Source organism: Neolamprologus brichardi, chromosome 2 (assembly GCF_056152115.1).
Source record: "Neolamprologus brichardi isolate AB-2024 chromosome 2, ASM5615211v1, whole genome shotgun sequence".
Classification (NCBI taxonomy): domain Eukaryota; kingdom Metazoa; phylum Chordata; class Actinopteri; order Cichliformes; family Cichlidae; genus Neolamprologus; species Neolamprologus brichardi.
The window spans coordinates 24,698,938-24,715,958 of NC_142105.1; the positions used below are offsets into that span (position 1 = coordinate 24,698,938).

The window sequence follows — 17,021 nt, forward strand, 5'->3', positions numbered from 1 at the left end:
ACTGTCCAAGTGAACACAGCCCAGTCTTATAAGTTTTTTTCAACTATATTTACTTTCCTTTGTATTTTTTTTTTAATTTTCTTTTGCATTATTAAGGCAAATAATTCCCATAGTGTTTCGAAACAGACTGAATTTTTTTTTCTCTTGCAAATATTGAAATCTTTTTTACTCTACGCCGAGAAATTGATTTAAAAGCCAAACTCTTCTGTTTTTATGAAGAAATAGGGCACCTCCTAGTGGTGAGATTAGAGAAACGCACCTGTAGCCTGGCGTGTCGAGCACAAAAGTCATATTAAAACCAACAGCCACAAAACCACATGCTGAGGGTGAATCGGATGGACTAGACGTGCAATAACCGAACAATCGGGATTTTTCTCACTACTAAACTGTGCTGTTTCAGTCTTCCCTCACTCTAGAGGTTTTAGAATTGGACTTGGTCCTTTATCTATGACTAAAAAAAATCATTTATTTTGGAAAACATAATGTACAAGGTAAGGCAGAACTGGAAGAGGAGATGTAGCATCAGTTACCTCTCATCATCCCACTAAAACCTAATGGGATGGGGAGAAGCACATTAATTAATTAATTAATGTCCCACATCAATGGTTAATTAATAGTTTTGATGAATCAAAACACCACAAACTACAAAAAAGATTAAAGAAGCAATCTTTACTAGCAGGTTTATTTAGCGCAGATGTGTATGGGGTTGTATTTATGATATCTGTCCCTCCTCGGGTTTTCATGTATCAAATGTGCACAGAAATATATTTTCCCATTTGTTAAACTGGCATTGAATTTGCTTTGAATTTGCTTTTCCGCTTAACTGAGTTTATTATAGTATAAAGTAAAGAGAGTAAAAGAGAAGTTGACTTTGAGTTCAAGAATCATTTCGACACAAAAAGGAAGTGATGAAAATGACAGGAAACCTTGCACTTTAAAAACTGATGCTGCAGAAGTTCTTCCGCAGTTTATCTTGTTCATCAGCGCATCAGCTCTGTGGTATCACTGTCAAGTTTCAGGGAAAATATGAAGATAATAAAAGACTCCGAGGAAGTTATTAAAATTATTGTACCGCTTGTTTATGCCTTTGTTAAGGTGTACTGTGGATTTCAGCCTGACGATTCATATCATAAGCTAAACGAAGGGCTTTATGTGTTAATGCATAAAAAAAAGATAACATGTTTTGAAAGGAAGGGAAACTGAAAAAGCATCAGATGCACAGACTGTGGTGTAATATGAGCAAAAGACTCATTTTCTCTCTGTCAGCAGATGTGGTTTTACTTCTGTTCTTTGAGACCAGCTGTGGAAGATTGCACTGCGTAAGCGAGTTTCATTCACCGGTAAAGAAAGATGAGAATGATGATCTTTCACAGGATGCTCTGTAATTACGGAACAAGGTCTCGCAAGTTTGAACAGAGTTAGAGACCAAATAACAACACCTTAAGGTCACTGTGTGCTTGCAGCGTTAGAATCAGAGGGTAAAGTGTGACTTTAATAATCGTAATAATAAAGGCCTTTATGTCAGTGTGAGTTCAGCCCGTGCTGTTCTTCACATCACAAGAAGACAGCGGACAGAGCAGTCAGAAAGACTGACTAAAACTGATCAAGTATTCTGTTAGTTATTTAAATCATAGTTTAATAGTCATGAAAAAATCATTCAGCATAAGGTGATGTAAGAGATCACCTTATGCTTATGATTTCACATGAATGAGACATACAAGTAAAAAAAAAGTCTGTAAAACAACACATAAAGGAAGTGGATGGAAAATCTGTTGACTTTCAAATTCAGAGCACAGTGGCAGATCATTAGCACTTTGAAAGTAAAACAGGAGATGTTCACTGGATCAAAATGAACACTGTTACAGATGGACATGTTTAAAAATACAGTACATAATGTTGTTTGGCCACTTCTGCTGTGTTGGGCCTAAATTTCAGACCCGTGAGGTCCAGCGAAGCTCTTCCTCGGCCCATTTAACAGGCACTGTCATGCTTCACCTTCTGCAGCCTCTTTTCCATCCAAGCGTGTTGAGTCTCGCGGTGTTAGATCCTCTTGTTGATTCTTTTGAAGGTTACACCCTTTTCTCCTGGAGTTACGCAAGTCTGCATACGCAAAAAAGAAAAAAAGAGGATTAAAGATAATCTGGTATTAAAAGAGCAAATGGATTTATTTAAGGGATTATTAATCTCATTCGAAAAGTGCAGGGAATAAGTGGCTTCTTCTCCTACCATTACTAGCTTGTCATCAACGATCTCTGCTGTGAAGAGGTACTGAGGGAACTGACATGAAATCTTGTCGCCTTCCATAGTTACAGGCGCCTTAAGAAAAATATCGTGGAGCTTTGGTTACATGAAGGTTTCATTAAAAGTTGTGAACACTGTCAGCTGTTTCCTCTGTGCATTTTAGTTCCTCACCTTGAATTTGGATCCTGTCATCGTCGTCAGCTCACATTCTTGACCAACAATAAATGTATTGGACCAGGTCCAGTTCGGGATGGTTTGTGTCCAGGTGAAGTTATTCCCGTCCTGCACCACTTCAGTCACCGCCTTGTGGTCTGTCTTGGCATTTTGAAGACCTGTGAACAATCGGGTTAAATCCCAGAGCAAGAAGTCCAACAAAGTGTAAACAAATGATGCCTGACATTAGTTCATTTGTGGCTTAAAAAAAAAGTATCCTCATACCAACTGCTTCCAGAAAATCCTCATAATTCTCTTGACTCTCAAGCTCATATTTCCCACTGAACCCCATGATGCCAAAAGAGCAGAAATAAAAAAAGGAAAGGAGTTCTTGAGTCAAGAAAGGAGTGGCCTGCTCCCGTTGAACCACCTTTCTGTTCCTTTCCACTTACACGTTTCTCACAATGTGTCACCCCCACACGTGGTATTTTTCCTAAGACTAGTGTCACAAGCTGCAAGGTATGTCCACGCTCCTGCCTGTATCAGGTTTTTCCAGCCCTTCGCTGATGTAAAAAGGGACATCTGCATGTTTGAACATGTGGTGTAGTAAAATAGAAGATAAACACAGTATGTCCTAATGCCAGCATCATGTCAAAGGAGGTCGTTCAGGTGAGGTTCAGCAGTTTACACCAGAAAAGAACTTCCTTCAAATGAAAGACGAAGCTACTGTTTTGTGGATTTATTGAGAAATAATGGGAAAAAAAACTGCGTGTCATTCCCCCTTGCTCTCTTCCTGCTTTCCTGTCTGATCTCTACTGCTGTGCTGTGAAAAAAAAGTATGTTTGGTGGCTAAAAAACAGCAAAAAAGTGAAATCCAATTCCACAGAACAAGTAATATATATTTTTTATATCACCGTTAAGTATAAAAGGAAGATGCCAGAATATTCACACCTGAGACTGAATATGTGACATTTTTCTGAAAAAGATTTATTAAAATGAATAAAAAGAAATATGCAAGACGTTTGGACATTTCTGTTGGTGCTTGCAGTCAGGAAGGTATTTAATCTTGAAAGGAGGTGAAAATAAGATGAAAACAAGGCTGCTGAATAAGATGTTAAAGCCCTCTCACCTGAATGTGTTAAATCTTGGACCTTTGCGAGAGCGATGGCTTCATTTCAGCTGGTAATAAAGAGTGAAACGCAGTGCTAATTTATCTCCTCCTCTGCTACCTGCAACTCTTTGTAAGCTCCACTCACCTTCCACTCTGAAGCAGAATACACAACTGATCTCTCTCGAAGTGCTGAATGTACTGTGTTGTACTAAGTGGTAAAATCCATGTAAATTATAAGCATTTTTTTAAATTACAAAGTAAAATCACTTTGTTATCTTATTATTTTTAAACAGCTTCCTATGTGGATTGTACAGATTCTTTAAATATAATGCGTTTTATGATGTGTTGGTGATCTATAGACGTGCTGGTGGGTGGATATTGCTCAATTTTTATTTTATCCATCCATCCATCCAGCCAGACAGCTTCTTCTCTTATCCAGTTCAGGCCTGCAGAGCGAGGAGCTGGAGCCTATCCCAGTTTTTGGGAAAGGTGCAGGGTATGCCAGGATGCTGTGACGTGACAATACAAACCACCACTTTACCCTTATTACAAATCAAACAGTGTAACTGTGTGTCTTTGTACCTGTAATGAATCAGAGACAAAACCTGCTCTGAATCATTGGTGGAAAGGACCAACGACTGTCAAGGAAAGTTCCAGGAAGTGTGACTTTATGAAATACATAAAGGACAAAATAAAAAGGTGGATTTTGCATCTTTAAGTAGATAAAAATTAAACTGCTGGATCATTTTTGCTGCTAATGTAATAGAGTATGAGAAGCAGATAAATTAACATAATAAATCTTTAAATATGTGTAATGATTACTTGTATGTGTTGAATTATTTGACAAAAGTGCAGACAATCCCCTGAGTTCTGTGTTAGTTTTTGTTCTTGAGGTTTTTGTTTTTGCACTTTTCTGATCTTCTTCATGTTTCTGTCTCCAGTATTGGATCCTCTCTTTTATATCTTCTAAAACAATCTGATTTATCACACTCTTAATTGGTAGTTGGTGATTAATACTTTAATGACAACCGATCATGAGCTGTGTTTACGTTAACTATCTATATAATGAGGAAAACCTTTTTTTTTAAAAAAAAAAACATCGAATAAACACCATCTGCTTCTGCTTCTATCATCAGACTGATGTTAACACCTCGGATAATACCTGAGTGAGCTCTTTGTTTGCCAGAGCAAAGTGAGAAATGAAGAGTTGGCCTTGAAGCAGCATTCGAGCAACGTTCTACTTTTATTTATTCATCACATTTCTACAAACATACAAAGAAGATGATATGGGAAGATTGTGCGCACAGCAGATAAAACAGGTTATACTTTATTTCCACAATATACCATAAAGATACCAAGTGACTGCAGCAGAACAGTGATCGTTTGTCTTTCCACGCTTTTTACACGACTCGGGTTCTTCGACACGTTCGGTCTTTGTACAGAGCAGATGTGGAGTTGTAACTGAAAGGGAGTGATAGAGAGGCTGTGCTGGATGGAGGTCCTTTCAGTCTTTTCTCCTAGAGTCTGAATAAAAAAAAACATGCATGCACAGATTTGTGTCCAGTCCCAAGAGGGCAGCAAACACTGTGTCAGAGCTGTTACTGTCTACTGAAAGAAACTCTACTTTCAATCTCAGTTACAGCAACATGGAACAACATACCTGTGATACAGCAGCATAGTCAGTACTCTTCAACTTACATTGACAGCTTATGACAGTGATAATCCACTGACTGATGAATGATCATGGGACCATGTACAGTGAAGCCTGTGAAACCCTCCTTCCCTGCTCTGTTTGTTACTGTGATCCCTATAAGGAATGAACCAGTAAGTCCCATCTTAGTACAACGAATGAGTCACACTTTGTCAACAGGCACAATAAGGTCTTTGTTGACCCCTCCCTTATCTTTATTCTTCACAAAGGAGAAAGAGAAAACTCCTTCTGTAGTTTCCTCAGCGGTTCTCCCCCCTCTCGGCTGGCAATCGATGGGGCTGCCGGGCAGCAGGTTGGGGGTGGAGGGAGTCGGGGTGGTAGCTCCCCAGATGTATAATGCTTCCCCCTCAGGGCAAGGCGGCAGACCCTTACTCAGGTAACTCGGGCTCGGGCTGGCTGAGGACGGCAGAGTACGCTGGCTTCCGTTCAGACAGCCGGAGTTGTGGTCCGTCGAGTTTTTGCGTGAGTTTCCAGAGGAGCTGAAGGTGGAGGAACGGTAATTATACTCTCTCCAGCCGGGACGTTTGCGCTGGTGACACTGGCATTTCAGGATCCGGATGAAAGCCAGCTTGAACTCGCGGTTGTAGCAGGGGTAGATGATGGGGTTCAGGCAGCTGTTGAAGTAACCAAGCCAGAAGATTACTTTGAAGAGGGATTCAGGTGGCCGCAGGTGCACATTAAAGGACCCTGGGGACAGCAGGGGGTAAAAAGAGAAGCTGCTCTTAGTCATGAATAGTAAGCATGGCTGATGTTGTCGCCTACACATTCTACACATTCACCAATACAACAAGTGAAAGATCCTTTTTTGATCTAATGAGGAGACACAAACTGGGATCTGACAGAATCTGCCAAATCAAACATGTGGAGCTACCGGCCTTCGGGGCCCTTTGTGAATAAGAGAGCAGCGGCTCTGTACAGAAATCCTAATTTCTTCTGTTTTTTGGTTATTTCACATAAAACTAACATCAATCCTTCTATTTTCTTTCTCTTATCTAGTCAGTAATGTAATGGTGGAGGTGGAGGGGTTGGAGTCCAGAGGCCCCATTATAGCTAGCTAGCTTCTTGGCTAACACATAGACAACTAATCACACTCACATTCACACCTAAGGCCAATTTAGAATGGCCAGTTTAAATAACCTAATGATAACTCAGGTGACACCGTGTGATTAGGAGCTAAAATGGGTGCCTACCACTTTAAGGATGTTAATGCAATCACAGCAGCGGTTTAGTGACTTGAGGGGCGTGGCCTAAGTAGACGGCAGTGTCATGGTTTTCTGACCTGTACACAAGTAAGTTATTTTTGATTATATCTAAATGGAATTCATTATTACCTCTTTAGTTTGTAAAATATAAATAAACCGTCAAATCCTAATTCAAGTGAAATCGATTTTTCTATATAAGAACATGTGTCAGCCATAAACTCTTTTATTACCCTACACATATTCTAACGTCTCAGTTTTGACTATTTTCCCTGAGCTTTTTAACTTGTTTGTATGCAAGGCCGTCAATTAAATCTCAGCAAACCAGCCTGCACAGTACAAATGAAGCCAATTAGCTGAGTTCCTGACTGTTAGACTCCAATTAAGTAACGCTTATCCTAATAGTAAAATAATGTTAAAAATAATGTTGTTAACTAGACTTTGATTGTTACTGTAAAAACAAACTATCAAAAATCTCTGATATAATTCAGATTTGAAAACTTGGGTCTTTAAGTGACTGATTTATTTTCAGAGATATGCGTGTTCACCGTGTTACACCCTTCTGCAACTCCTTCTCGCCTTGTAGTGGCAGTGCAAGAGTCTCTGGGTGTTGCCAAGGCTTAATTGCCAATTGTCTACACTTCCAGAGGTGTGGGTAAAGGCATGGCTGAGGATAGCTTGGGGGAGATGACACTTCTTCTCTTCAATTGCTCTCTGGGATTTTTTTTTTTTAAGTTGACGTCCCATCCATCCTCTTCCATTTATCCTTCTCAGGGTTCTGTTGAGGTTATTAAATGATTTAGAATAAAAACAATGCTTCTGCAAACTTTATGAACAAGTCTCTCTTGTAAATGAGACATTAGGTCTCAATGGGACTACCTATATAAAAAAAGGTTAAATAAAGATAATAAATAAAAACGTTGTGGCTTTTGAGCCGGATCGAAACAGCTTTTTAAATTTAAAGATTGATCTGATGGCTAGAGTAATTCAACAGTTAACATACTAAAAGTGTTGTTTACTCAAAGACCTTACTCATTTTAGGTAGTGTCATGTGTTCTCACTGTTTCACCAGCAGAGATTCAGGGTTCATGGCAAGCTAAGCTACTCGCCTTCTGACTCAACCCCCACACTCGAAACACAGTCGTGAAAGTTGACCTTTTCACCTGAAGCATCCGAAGCTGAGATTCCAACGACCTTGTACACGTCGGAAAAAATGTGTATTAAGTTGTGCTAAAGAAATGTTTTCACCAAATGACTCATGAATAAGCATGCAGTCCTGAGCTACATTTATACTGAGCGATGATATGCTCATTTTTGCCAAATTTGAGGATTGAATCTCTCCTGTGAAAGTCAGCAGAGGTTATTTATATATTCTGTAAGGGAATATGAAAGTGTACTATGGCACCTCAGAGTCATCTGGAGGCTGAATAAATGTAACTGACAGAAAGTGATCAACATGGATCAATTACAGCCATTTAATCAGGTCGTTTTAAGATCATTTTCTACTCGTTACACATTACTGAGACTTCCTGGTTTAGTTATCCTTTATTGATGTTGCATCATATCCAACAGGTGGCAGCACTGATTAAGATAAACAGGGTTTTTTACTCTTAGACCGTTTGCAGTCTCCAGATGAGGATGTGAAGACAGTCAGTTCCACATGTTATTCATCATTACAGAAAACCTTGTATTTAGGAAGGCCTTCACAAGCAGATAATGTGTTTCCTTAAAAAGAAACCCCAAAACAAAGTAAAACAATACACTTGATCAAGAAAGCAGAAAAGGTGAGCTGACCCTGAATTCCCTTTTAGATAAATGCACCGTGGGAGAGACGAGCTGGTCTGAAAAGGGGGAAAAAAGGTTGAAGTGAAATGACAGTTTGTCCTGTCAGAGGTTATGGAGGTTACACTAGCAACACAAGTGTCTCCTTTCTGCACGGTGCCTAGTGGCCTTGTCTGTGTTTACACAGGTAACATGGCTGAAGCTGTGCGTACGTGATCATTGGTCAGACTCAACACGAAAAACGAAATGACAACATTCTGAAAGAGTATGAGGCAAGTTTGCCATTGTAGAAATGTTTAGCTTATTTTAGAGTTTAGAAATGTGTTAACATAGAATGTAGAATTATTGTAGAGACATTGACACTGCCCTCAATGTAATAAAGGCCTGATGGTGTCCTGAATTTAGGAGCAGAGTATAGGAGACCCTCCCCAGTTGAACTGTGAAAGTAAAACAGAGAGGAGTTAATCCTGAGAGGAAATTCCCCAGAGAATGTTTGGGTGGGGGTCTCAACATTTGACCTGGATAACTGTGGTCTGGAAGGGAAATGTGTTTTTTATGACCTCTAGGGAGTCACCTACACCCACAGTGTTTTAACTGTCACGCACACTCACTTACGTGCACACACATACACACAGGTATGCGTACACAGTCACGCACGAGCACTCACATAGACACAGACACAGAGTTTGCAGCACACCGTAGGGGGGTTTTATGATGGGGACACCTCTATAAAGCTGGCTGTAACTAACAAAGGGGTGAAGATTTTGCAGAGGGACACACCGGCCTCGTCTTCCCTTCTAGAAGTGCATGCTTAAATGAAGATGAATAAAGATAAATAAAAGTTTTGTGAAAATAACTACTGAGTTCCGGTGCCGTCTCTGGAAGTTTTGACGAATAAAAGAACAGGGGTAAAACTGATTTCCTAACACCATGTAAGATAATGAGTGGATCTGGGCTGGGTTAAATTGCATTAATCTACCCCCCCCCGTGGTGCTTTTTGTCCTACTGTGGCTGCGCTTAAATACAGGAAGGATATCTTACAAGCTAATGAGGTGAGAGGGGAAGCCTGAAGACTAAAATAGGGGATTAATAAGCACAGCACAGCGTGATTAGTGTGAAACAGACACATTGCGCGTATGCGCGCGTGTTTGTGTGTAGGCTGATGTGAGTAAAACAACGTTTCTTTACACCAGCCCACATTCCTAAATTGATATCACATTCCTGGATAGGCTGAGGATGCACCACGATCTCAGGCTTTCAAGTGTGAAATTACCTCTGACAAGCACAGACACCTCAGCTTACTTCTTCATGAAAATCAGATCAACAGCTTTAACGATTACTCTAAGCTGTACAAGGTGCATTATACACAACACAGCCAAAAAGTGAACTGACGCAGGTACTCGGGTCAAAAGCACACTTTGATTTTGACGTCGCAATAACATGAGAGCATGGAACCAGACGTGATCTTTCCAAAACACACGCACGCACACGCACACGCACACGCACACGCACACGCTGCTCTGGACAATTTGTAATCTTGATGAAAGTGATTGTTTGACAATATGAGGAAATGTCGCTTTCTGCTTTCATCCTAATGAGTGGCTCCAAGTACTAGAAGCTGTCTCTCTCTCTCTGTGTGTGTGTGGTAGCTAGACTGTGAGATGAGATTGCTGCCTGAATGAGTCTTGGCCCCATAAACTCCAGATGAATCGGTGTCCTCTTGGTGGCTGGTATTTTCACATGCTATTTTCCCCTCTGCTTGGCCACTTAAATGTGATTACATAACTGTGTGAGCTATGAGCGTGATTGGGATACAGAGGAGGGGATTTGGTGAATTAAAATACGGTCATTCCTTCATTTCTCTCCATGTCTGTCTCTCTCCATTCATCTCCATTTGTCAGTCTGTTTCTCTGTGTAGTAGCTGGCTGCAAATCAAAAGGATTTGACTGCCTGCATCACAACTCTGCTTATTCTTTCCTCGCCCATAACCTTTTCAAACTGATCAACCCTGATTATTAAATATTTTGCGTGCTTACGTTCTGTAACGTCTCGGTTCGGGCGACAGTTGTATAAATCTACACCACGTGCATCTGGATTGGACACCGAGAGCAGCATCCGCACAATCAAAACAGATACGAAGCACCGTCTCCGTCCTCGGAAACCCCCTTTAACAACATCCCGATCATCCCACAGAGAGTATAAGTTGGGACCCTGCCATCATGTTCCCGTGTCTCCTTTCAACACAAACGTGGGATAAAAGTGTAGGAAGCGCTGGCTGACAGCAGACCTTCCAGCGTCCAGACATGGTTCATGTTTGTGTGTTTAAGTTCTGTGTGAACGTGGTCCATTTTTGTCCTCTTTCAAGTGTTTATGTTTAAAGGCTATAGTATAAACGGCAGAGGAGGCGTTGGGCTCAGCCCTGGGACAATAGTATACAGATAAACGTGGGCGGGTTGTGGCCTCACCCTTTCTGTTAATAGAAATGTTTGCACCTCCTTCCTGAGGACAGGCACACGCATATTTCACTCTGAAACACAGGAACATCTTAACAAAACATGGCATCCTGTTATTCTAACTAATTGAAGTAGTGATGCCTATTCTGTGCCATGTACACACACACATACACAATCTGCTCTCACACATCCTGTTTCATAACACAGCAGCAAATATGATTAATATGTCTTGATCTGAGAGGACACGAGCATTATTGCCCTCTCGCATTGCTTTCAATGAAAACCGTAGCATGAAGCTATTTTGGAAAAATTGAGCTGACATCCCAGAGACCCCTCGTCTTCACCCCCGATACCCCGTGGCACCTCCTGCTCTGCTCTGCCACCTCCTTTCTTTTTCATTGCTTTGACACTTAGCTCTCTAATTATTTTTCCTCCTCAAAAAAGCATTTGAGTTATCCCTGGAGCACACAGGCGGGCCAGCTCAGCGGCCTTAAAAGCCAAAGAAGCTGTCTGAGAATCCCACAGAATGAACTGTATCTGCTCAAAAAAATGAGGAAACAACACCTCAGGTGTTGGATTCTCTCACATTTAGACACGCTGCTTGCACCGCTTGTTCGATGCGAGGCCTTCACAGGACATTAGTGCCTATGCTGGCTGTGACAGAGCTGTGGGAAAATATGTGCAATGAAGCACAAAAAAACTTTTCTTTGGATGAGCGCAGAGATGAGGACAAGTGTGAGGATAACAGTCGATCTGGTTCTAAAATATATTTATTTGTGTGTATATTTATTTAAAGTTAAACATTTTTCCCCCTTAATAACAATATGAAGAAACCTTTTCTTCATTTATGTCTGTGCAGGCCTGAAAAGTCAATTAACTGATTAGTCGGTGGAGCAGAAATTAATTAGTAACAGCGCTGATAACTCAGAATTACTTTCAGTTATTTAGCAAGCAATTCAATATGAGCTGCACTCATTTTACTCATGTGGGCAAATTGACTTTTGTTGTTCAGTAAATCTTGTAGATTTTGTAGATTTTAATTGTTTAGGAATAAGATAAACACATGAAAATGTCTAATTAAGCTGATAAAACTATGAAATTCATCTCATCACAGACATGAAATAAATAAATATTTGTAAACAATCATAAAATCTGCTTCTGTGCACAGTGGCCTTGGAACACTTTAATTTGCATGTGAACCCCTGTTGCTATAGCTTTTGCTGCAGAGTTGCCTTAAGCTATTATCTTGCATGTGTTATATGAGACCTGCTTAAGGGACACATGAGATTTGAAAGGTCAGAGTCAGTGTAAATATATAGTTATCAACAGTAAAAGTATACCATGGAGAGTACTGGCTGCCCTACTCCACCTCTCACCCTATGACAGCTGGGATAGGCTCCAGCCCCCAGTGCAAACCTGGACTGGATGGATGGATGGATATAGTCTAACTTAGATATTTGGATGAAAATGAGTCTTTAGGGAAAAATAAAACACCAGTTTTTACACAAAATTAAAAGACTGGAAATCGGCTTCAGTCTGGGTCAGTTTGTCAGATGAGTCAACACAACAAGCATCAGGAGGCACTGGTGCACATGATTAATGGAAGTGGGATGTTTACATGACTGTAAAGTTGCCTTTACAAATTGTTGTGTTTGCACTGTAGTGCCTACTCTGAACTTCTTAAATCTTGTTCCCGAAAAATCAAAATCAGAATCAAATAAACTTTGGAAACTCGCTGAAGCCAACCTGAAGTGAACGCAAGCGTTACATTTTTAAAAGAGAAACAGCCAGACTAATAGGCTGATACATTTGAAGTTTAGGTATGTCGCTTTTACCGACAAATATGCAGATGCTGAAAGTTCACAGCAAGTGTGTGCTAGATTTTGGACCGTTTTTCGTCCAAAGTAGCTGGCTTGGAGTACACTAACTTAAAAAAAATTTGACGTTGTGTTTATAATCCTGAGGTTTTTGCTCCAAGTTAAAGGCGTAAAAGGAAAAAGGACACTTTAAAACCTGAAAAGGAATGACTCAAACTGTGGGAACCGTTACTGTCTGCTTGCCATTTATGTACAATGACAAAAAAATAAACTCCACAGTATTAACAGACGTTGCATAAGATAGGTGAGACCTGTAGCTAAGGGACAGTTCACATAATTCTTCACAGGTTAAAACTTGATGGATCTGAGGTTGCAGTGGCTCCTTTTGGCCAGCCTCACTTTGATCTCTGAAAGCTTTTAATTGTTTAAAAAGCTGCAGTGAAGGACGAGGCAGAAGCATCTGCAGCCACGCTGACACAATCGCTCAAGACACAAATGAGCGTAACTTGCAATGCATTCACATAAACACGGATAAATATTTCATCACCCATCCACTGCACACCAGCACACACACACACACACACACGCGCACACATCACCAACCACATAAGTTACAATACGAATCAGTGGCAGTGTGCAGAGGAAGGAGCAGGATAATAACAAGTGTGAAACAGGAAATCCCACTCTGTAGGTGGAGGCTCGGATCAACACAGGGATAGTGCCGCTGTCCTATCAGACTTAAGACGTGAGTCACACCAGAGAGCAGAGAGCAAGACAAACTTTAACTTCAAAACAACATCTCCCACAAATCTGTATCTGAAAATAGAGGTGCCTCAGGGCCCCGGTTCAGCTCCCTGGGTTGAGCAGGCGACCCAGGCTAACGCAGAGGTTTGAATCTGCCCCGAGGCCTTTTACTGCTTGTCTTCCCCAGCTTTCCTGCCTTCTCTAGACTGTCCCAACATAATAAAAGCTAAACAAAATAAAGGCTAAAATAAAATATGTTAAACTCGGTGCCCAGATTTGACATGACTATATAGTAGCACCATTCTATGCCAGAGTACTCTCTCTGTGGATGCTTTTATGAATCTCTTAAGCCACTTAAAGTGGGCAGTAAATAAAGCTGCATGGTGCTTTGTCACAATGTATTAGTATTCTACACCAGAGACTGTAAAGAGAAACTTGGGGGCTGGTTTTTGGCAGTGTCTAAAGAGGGCCCTTCTGAAGTCCACCCCTGAATGTAGGCGTAGAAGCCTCTCAAAACTGCAAATTCAGAACTTTGTAAAATCACATTTGGTATGTACATTCGGTATCTCATCCAGGATGCCTTGGGGCAAAATAATCCCTGCCATGTAGCACTGCATAGTGATCCTGCCTCAGGCACTGCGTGTGTGTGTGTGAGAGAGGACGTGATGAGCTGCAGCTTGAAGCCAGGTGCATAAACACACTCCCTTATAACGATGCTAAATGAACACATGCAGACACATGGCTGTACACAAACATATACATATAACCCACGGTGCCCCGTCACAATCAGACCATCTGACACATTCTTGTCTACAGCGCTTGTTTTTCAGTGAGGCCGTTTCCCCCTCCCCTCCCAAATGCCACTGCTAAACAAAGACTTGATGTTTTCTCAGCCTGCAATATATTGCTTCATTTCCACTGCAGTTTTTTAAACATTCACAGCAGAGTGCTGTTGAATGCTCGCCAGTGCCAGTGGCATCATAAGGGAGCCTCAGCAGGCTCCACAGGCTTCTGAAATGACTGACCAGAGCAGAGAGAGGCCACCTACCACTCACAATGTATTTACTGCAACAACAAATCAAATCAGACACTGAATTATGCTGAAAATATTTGGATGAGCTTTCAGTGAATTCCACTTCTTTGAAATGTTTTGGCGTTTCCAATGGGGCCCTGATTTCAGAGACAGTGACAGGAAAGAGAAAAGGAAAATGGTGAACTTTTGCTACATAAACAGAGGGTTAGGCCAGATCAATGACATAGATTCATTCATTCTGCGTCACATATTGCCACAAGATAGGGGGTTTTACTTCAACAGTAATGGCTAAACCCGTAGAGCCCACCGAGACGTTTAATGACAGCAGAGCAACCCAGGAGATTCTGTGTGCGGCAGATATGATTTGCAATGCCTGCAGCAGCGTTTAACAGCAACAGTTTAGCTTCCCATTGACATTTATGTGGCTGACATTTATTTTCTGCAGGCTGTTTTTGACCAATTAAATATCTGTTTTTAAACTGGCTTCCAGGGGGAAAAAAGGTTGTCGATGTCTTTTTTGCAAATTGCTTCATGTAAAAAAAAAAAAAAAAAAAAAAAAAAAAAGTATAGTCGTGGGGCGTTCAAAAGACCCCCACTGAGTGACGTACGGAACCTACCTATGGGTAAGGCGAGAAAGAAGGGCAGCCAGCAAAGGGTAAACATGCCGACCACAACTCCCAAAGTTTTAGCTGCTTTCTTCTCCCGGGAGAATTTCAGCAGTTTCACCGTGAGCGAACTTCTAGCCTGGTGCGCGCGGCCCTTCCCCGTGCCAGAGCTGCCGGGATCCTCGTGCACCTGAGATCCCTTGTGGATCCTGAGGGTCAACTCGCTGGAGTTCATCCTCTCCCGCATCACACCTGCCTCCAGGTTCTTAGTGGTCCTTTTGGCAACTATGTACACACGGCAGTACATGGCCAGTATAACGACGAGAGGGATGTAGAAGGAGCCGAGGGAGGAGAAGAGCGCGTAAAACGGCTCCTCGGTGATGGGACATATCGTGTCGTCCGGCGACGGTGGCTGCTTCCACCCGAGCAGAGGGCCGATGGAGATGACCACCGACAGCGCCCAGACCCCAAGCATGGCCAGCAGAGCCCGCTTCTCCGTCACGATACCCGGGTACTGCAGCGGGTGGCTCACTCCAATGTAGCGGTCAATAGATATTACGCACAGGCTCATGATGGACGCGGTGCAGCACAGCACATCCACCGCCGCCCAAATGTCACAGAAGATCCTGCCGAACACCCAGTAGTCCAGGATCTCCAGTGTGGCTGACACAGGCAGCACCGTGGTGCCCAGCAGCAGGTCCGCGATAGCCAGGTTGATGATGAAGTAATTTGTCGGGGTCCGCAGGTGCCTGTTGCACACCACAGCGAGGATTACAAGGATGTTGCCCGCAATGGCAAACACGATGAAAGCCCCGAGTACCAAGCCGAGCGGGATGGCTCGGGTGAGGTCCATCTCGCTGCGCACCGTATGGTTACCCCCCGAGCTATTAGTGAAATTGAACTGGGAAGACGCCCCGTCGAGTTTCGAGGAACCATTTTTCCACAAGTCTGTGACATTGTCAATGCTCAGACTCATTTTGACTCACAAAGTCCTCCATAGCAGGCTCCAGACCACTTGTAGCTTTAAAGAAAGGGCTTTAACACAAACTGCCAAAACGGTCTATGTGCGCATGGCTCACTGCGCTTCTTTGAGTTCGCTTCCAAACGTTTTATCAGAGAAAAGCGATCATTGTGCAGCCGTACGTTCCCCATGCAGTTCGTCTCCCCCCCTCTCCTGAGAGGTTAGTGGAGAAGTGAGGGGGGCAGCAGTCATCTCCTGCCTCCTCTCCTCCGCACACAGCGTTGCCATATACTGACCAAACATACCTAAATACGCGCTTATGAAGTGCGCGTGACGCACTGCACGAAGAGCCGTGATTGCGCAGAATACGCACATAGTGTCGTTGCTTCATTTTCTTTCTTTCTTTCTTTCTTTTGACTTTGCAGGACGCAGTGAGGAATCGCGCTTTTTGGGTGAAGCACTTCATTGGTGTCCGATTTATTTTTCCCCACTGTGGGAGGGTGCTTAACTGGGCATTTACAAGTTCCACAACCACATAACTTTGTGAGAGTAAACCTCGTTGGTGCAGTTTTTTTTAAAGGTACTTCTAGCTTGCTTGGCGGTACGCTGGTAAAAAAGTGTTTTGTTGACAGAGAAAATAATGACATAATTTTAAGCCAAGGTGCCCTGACTGTAAGAGATGCTCAGTTTCAGTGCGGTAAATATTCAGGATGTTCCAGCAGTCAGCTTAGATGGTTAAGCCTTCAACTTCAAACCGATTAAGTTCAAACGTAGATTACACATCACATACAATCCTCTCTCATATGACAGGTATCTCTCGTCAATTATATTCCTATTTTGGTAAAATGCAAGAGTTCCTCAGAGTAATCTCATCTTGGGTATAAGTTAGGAAGAAGTGGCAGGCTTAGTGGACTGGCACATGCGCATTCCAGAGACAAGTTCCTCTCTCAGAAGCACTTTATAAAAAGGCCAACCACTATGGGTCTAATTTCCACAAAAGTAAATGTTTTTTTTTTCATGTTTATTGAACTACAAAGAATATATATATACCTTCAAATAATTACCAGTACATAAACTAGAATTTAAAAGTAAAAATTAAAGGTTTACAGGAAAGAAGAAAAACAAAACAAAACAACCCATCAGAACTTTAAAATAATGTCCCACTATTAATAATCAGCAAGGTGTCAAAAAGTGATTAATTTATAATTTAT

General features: G+C 41.9%; 2 protein-coding genes across 2 annotated transcripts; both read right to left on the reverse strand.

The window, feature by feature from the left end:
* Positions 1-1,616: 1,616 nt before the first annotated feature.
* Positions 1,617-2,832, reverse strand: LOC102785055 (gastrotropin-like). Its single transcript, XM_006781517.3, has 4 exons — positions 2,680-2,832; positions 2,413-2,573; positions 2,227-2,316; positions 1,617-2,100 (listed from the first exon to the last, which is right to left on the reverse strand). The coding sequence occupies exons 1-4, from the start codon at positions 2,744-2,746 to the stop codon at positions 2,041-2,043; spliced, it is 378 nt and encodes a 125-aa protein (XP_006781580.1). The 5' UTR covers positions 2,747-2,832; the 3' UTR covers positions 1,617-2,040.
* A 1,904-nt stretch (positions 2,833-4,736) lies between these two features.
* LOC102784758 (alpha-1A adrenergic receptor-like) lies at positions 4,737-16,087 on the reverse strand. Its single transcript, XM_087849134.1, has 2 exons — positions 14,862-16,087; positions 4,737-5,903 (listed from the first exon to the last, which is right to left on the reverse strand). Exons 1-2 carry the CDS (start codon positions 15,823-15,825, stop codon positions 5,359-5,361), a joined length of 1,509 nt encoding a protein of 502 aa, XP_087705260.1. The 5' UTR covers positions 15,826-16,087; the 3' UTR covers positions 4,737-5,358.
* Between the last annotated feature and the right edge of the window lie 934 nt (positions 16,088-17,021).

Bases quoted from the DNA above. Each gene is read 5' to 3' on its own strand.
- LOC102785055 (XM_006781517.3), bottom strand. From the start codon at position 2,746: ATGGGGTTCAGTGGGAAATATGAGCTTGAGAGTCAAGAGAATTATGAG. The intron at 2,317-2,412 runs GTGAGGAACTAA...ATTTTTCTTAAG, and splicing joins TGACAGGATCCAAATTCAAG to GCGCCTGTAACTATGGAAGG. The intron at 2,101-2,226 runs GTAGGAGAAGAA...TTGCGTATGCAG, and splicing joins TTGATGACAAGCTAGTAATG to ACTTGCGTAACTCCAGGAGA.
- LOC102784758 (XM_087849134.1), bottom strand. From the start codon at position 15,825: ATGAGTCTGAGCATTGACAATGTCACAGACTTGTGGAAAAATGGTTCC. The intron at 5,904-14,861 runs GTAGGTTCCGTA...TGCTGTCCCCAG, and splicing joins CTTTCTCGCCTTACCCATAG to GGTCCTTTAATGTGCACCTG.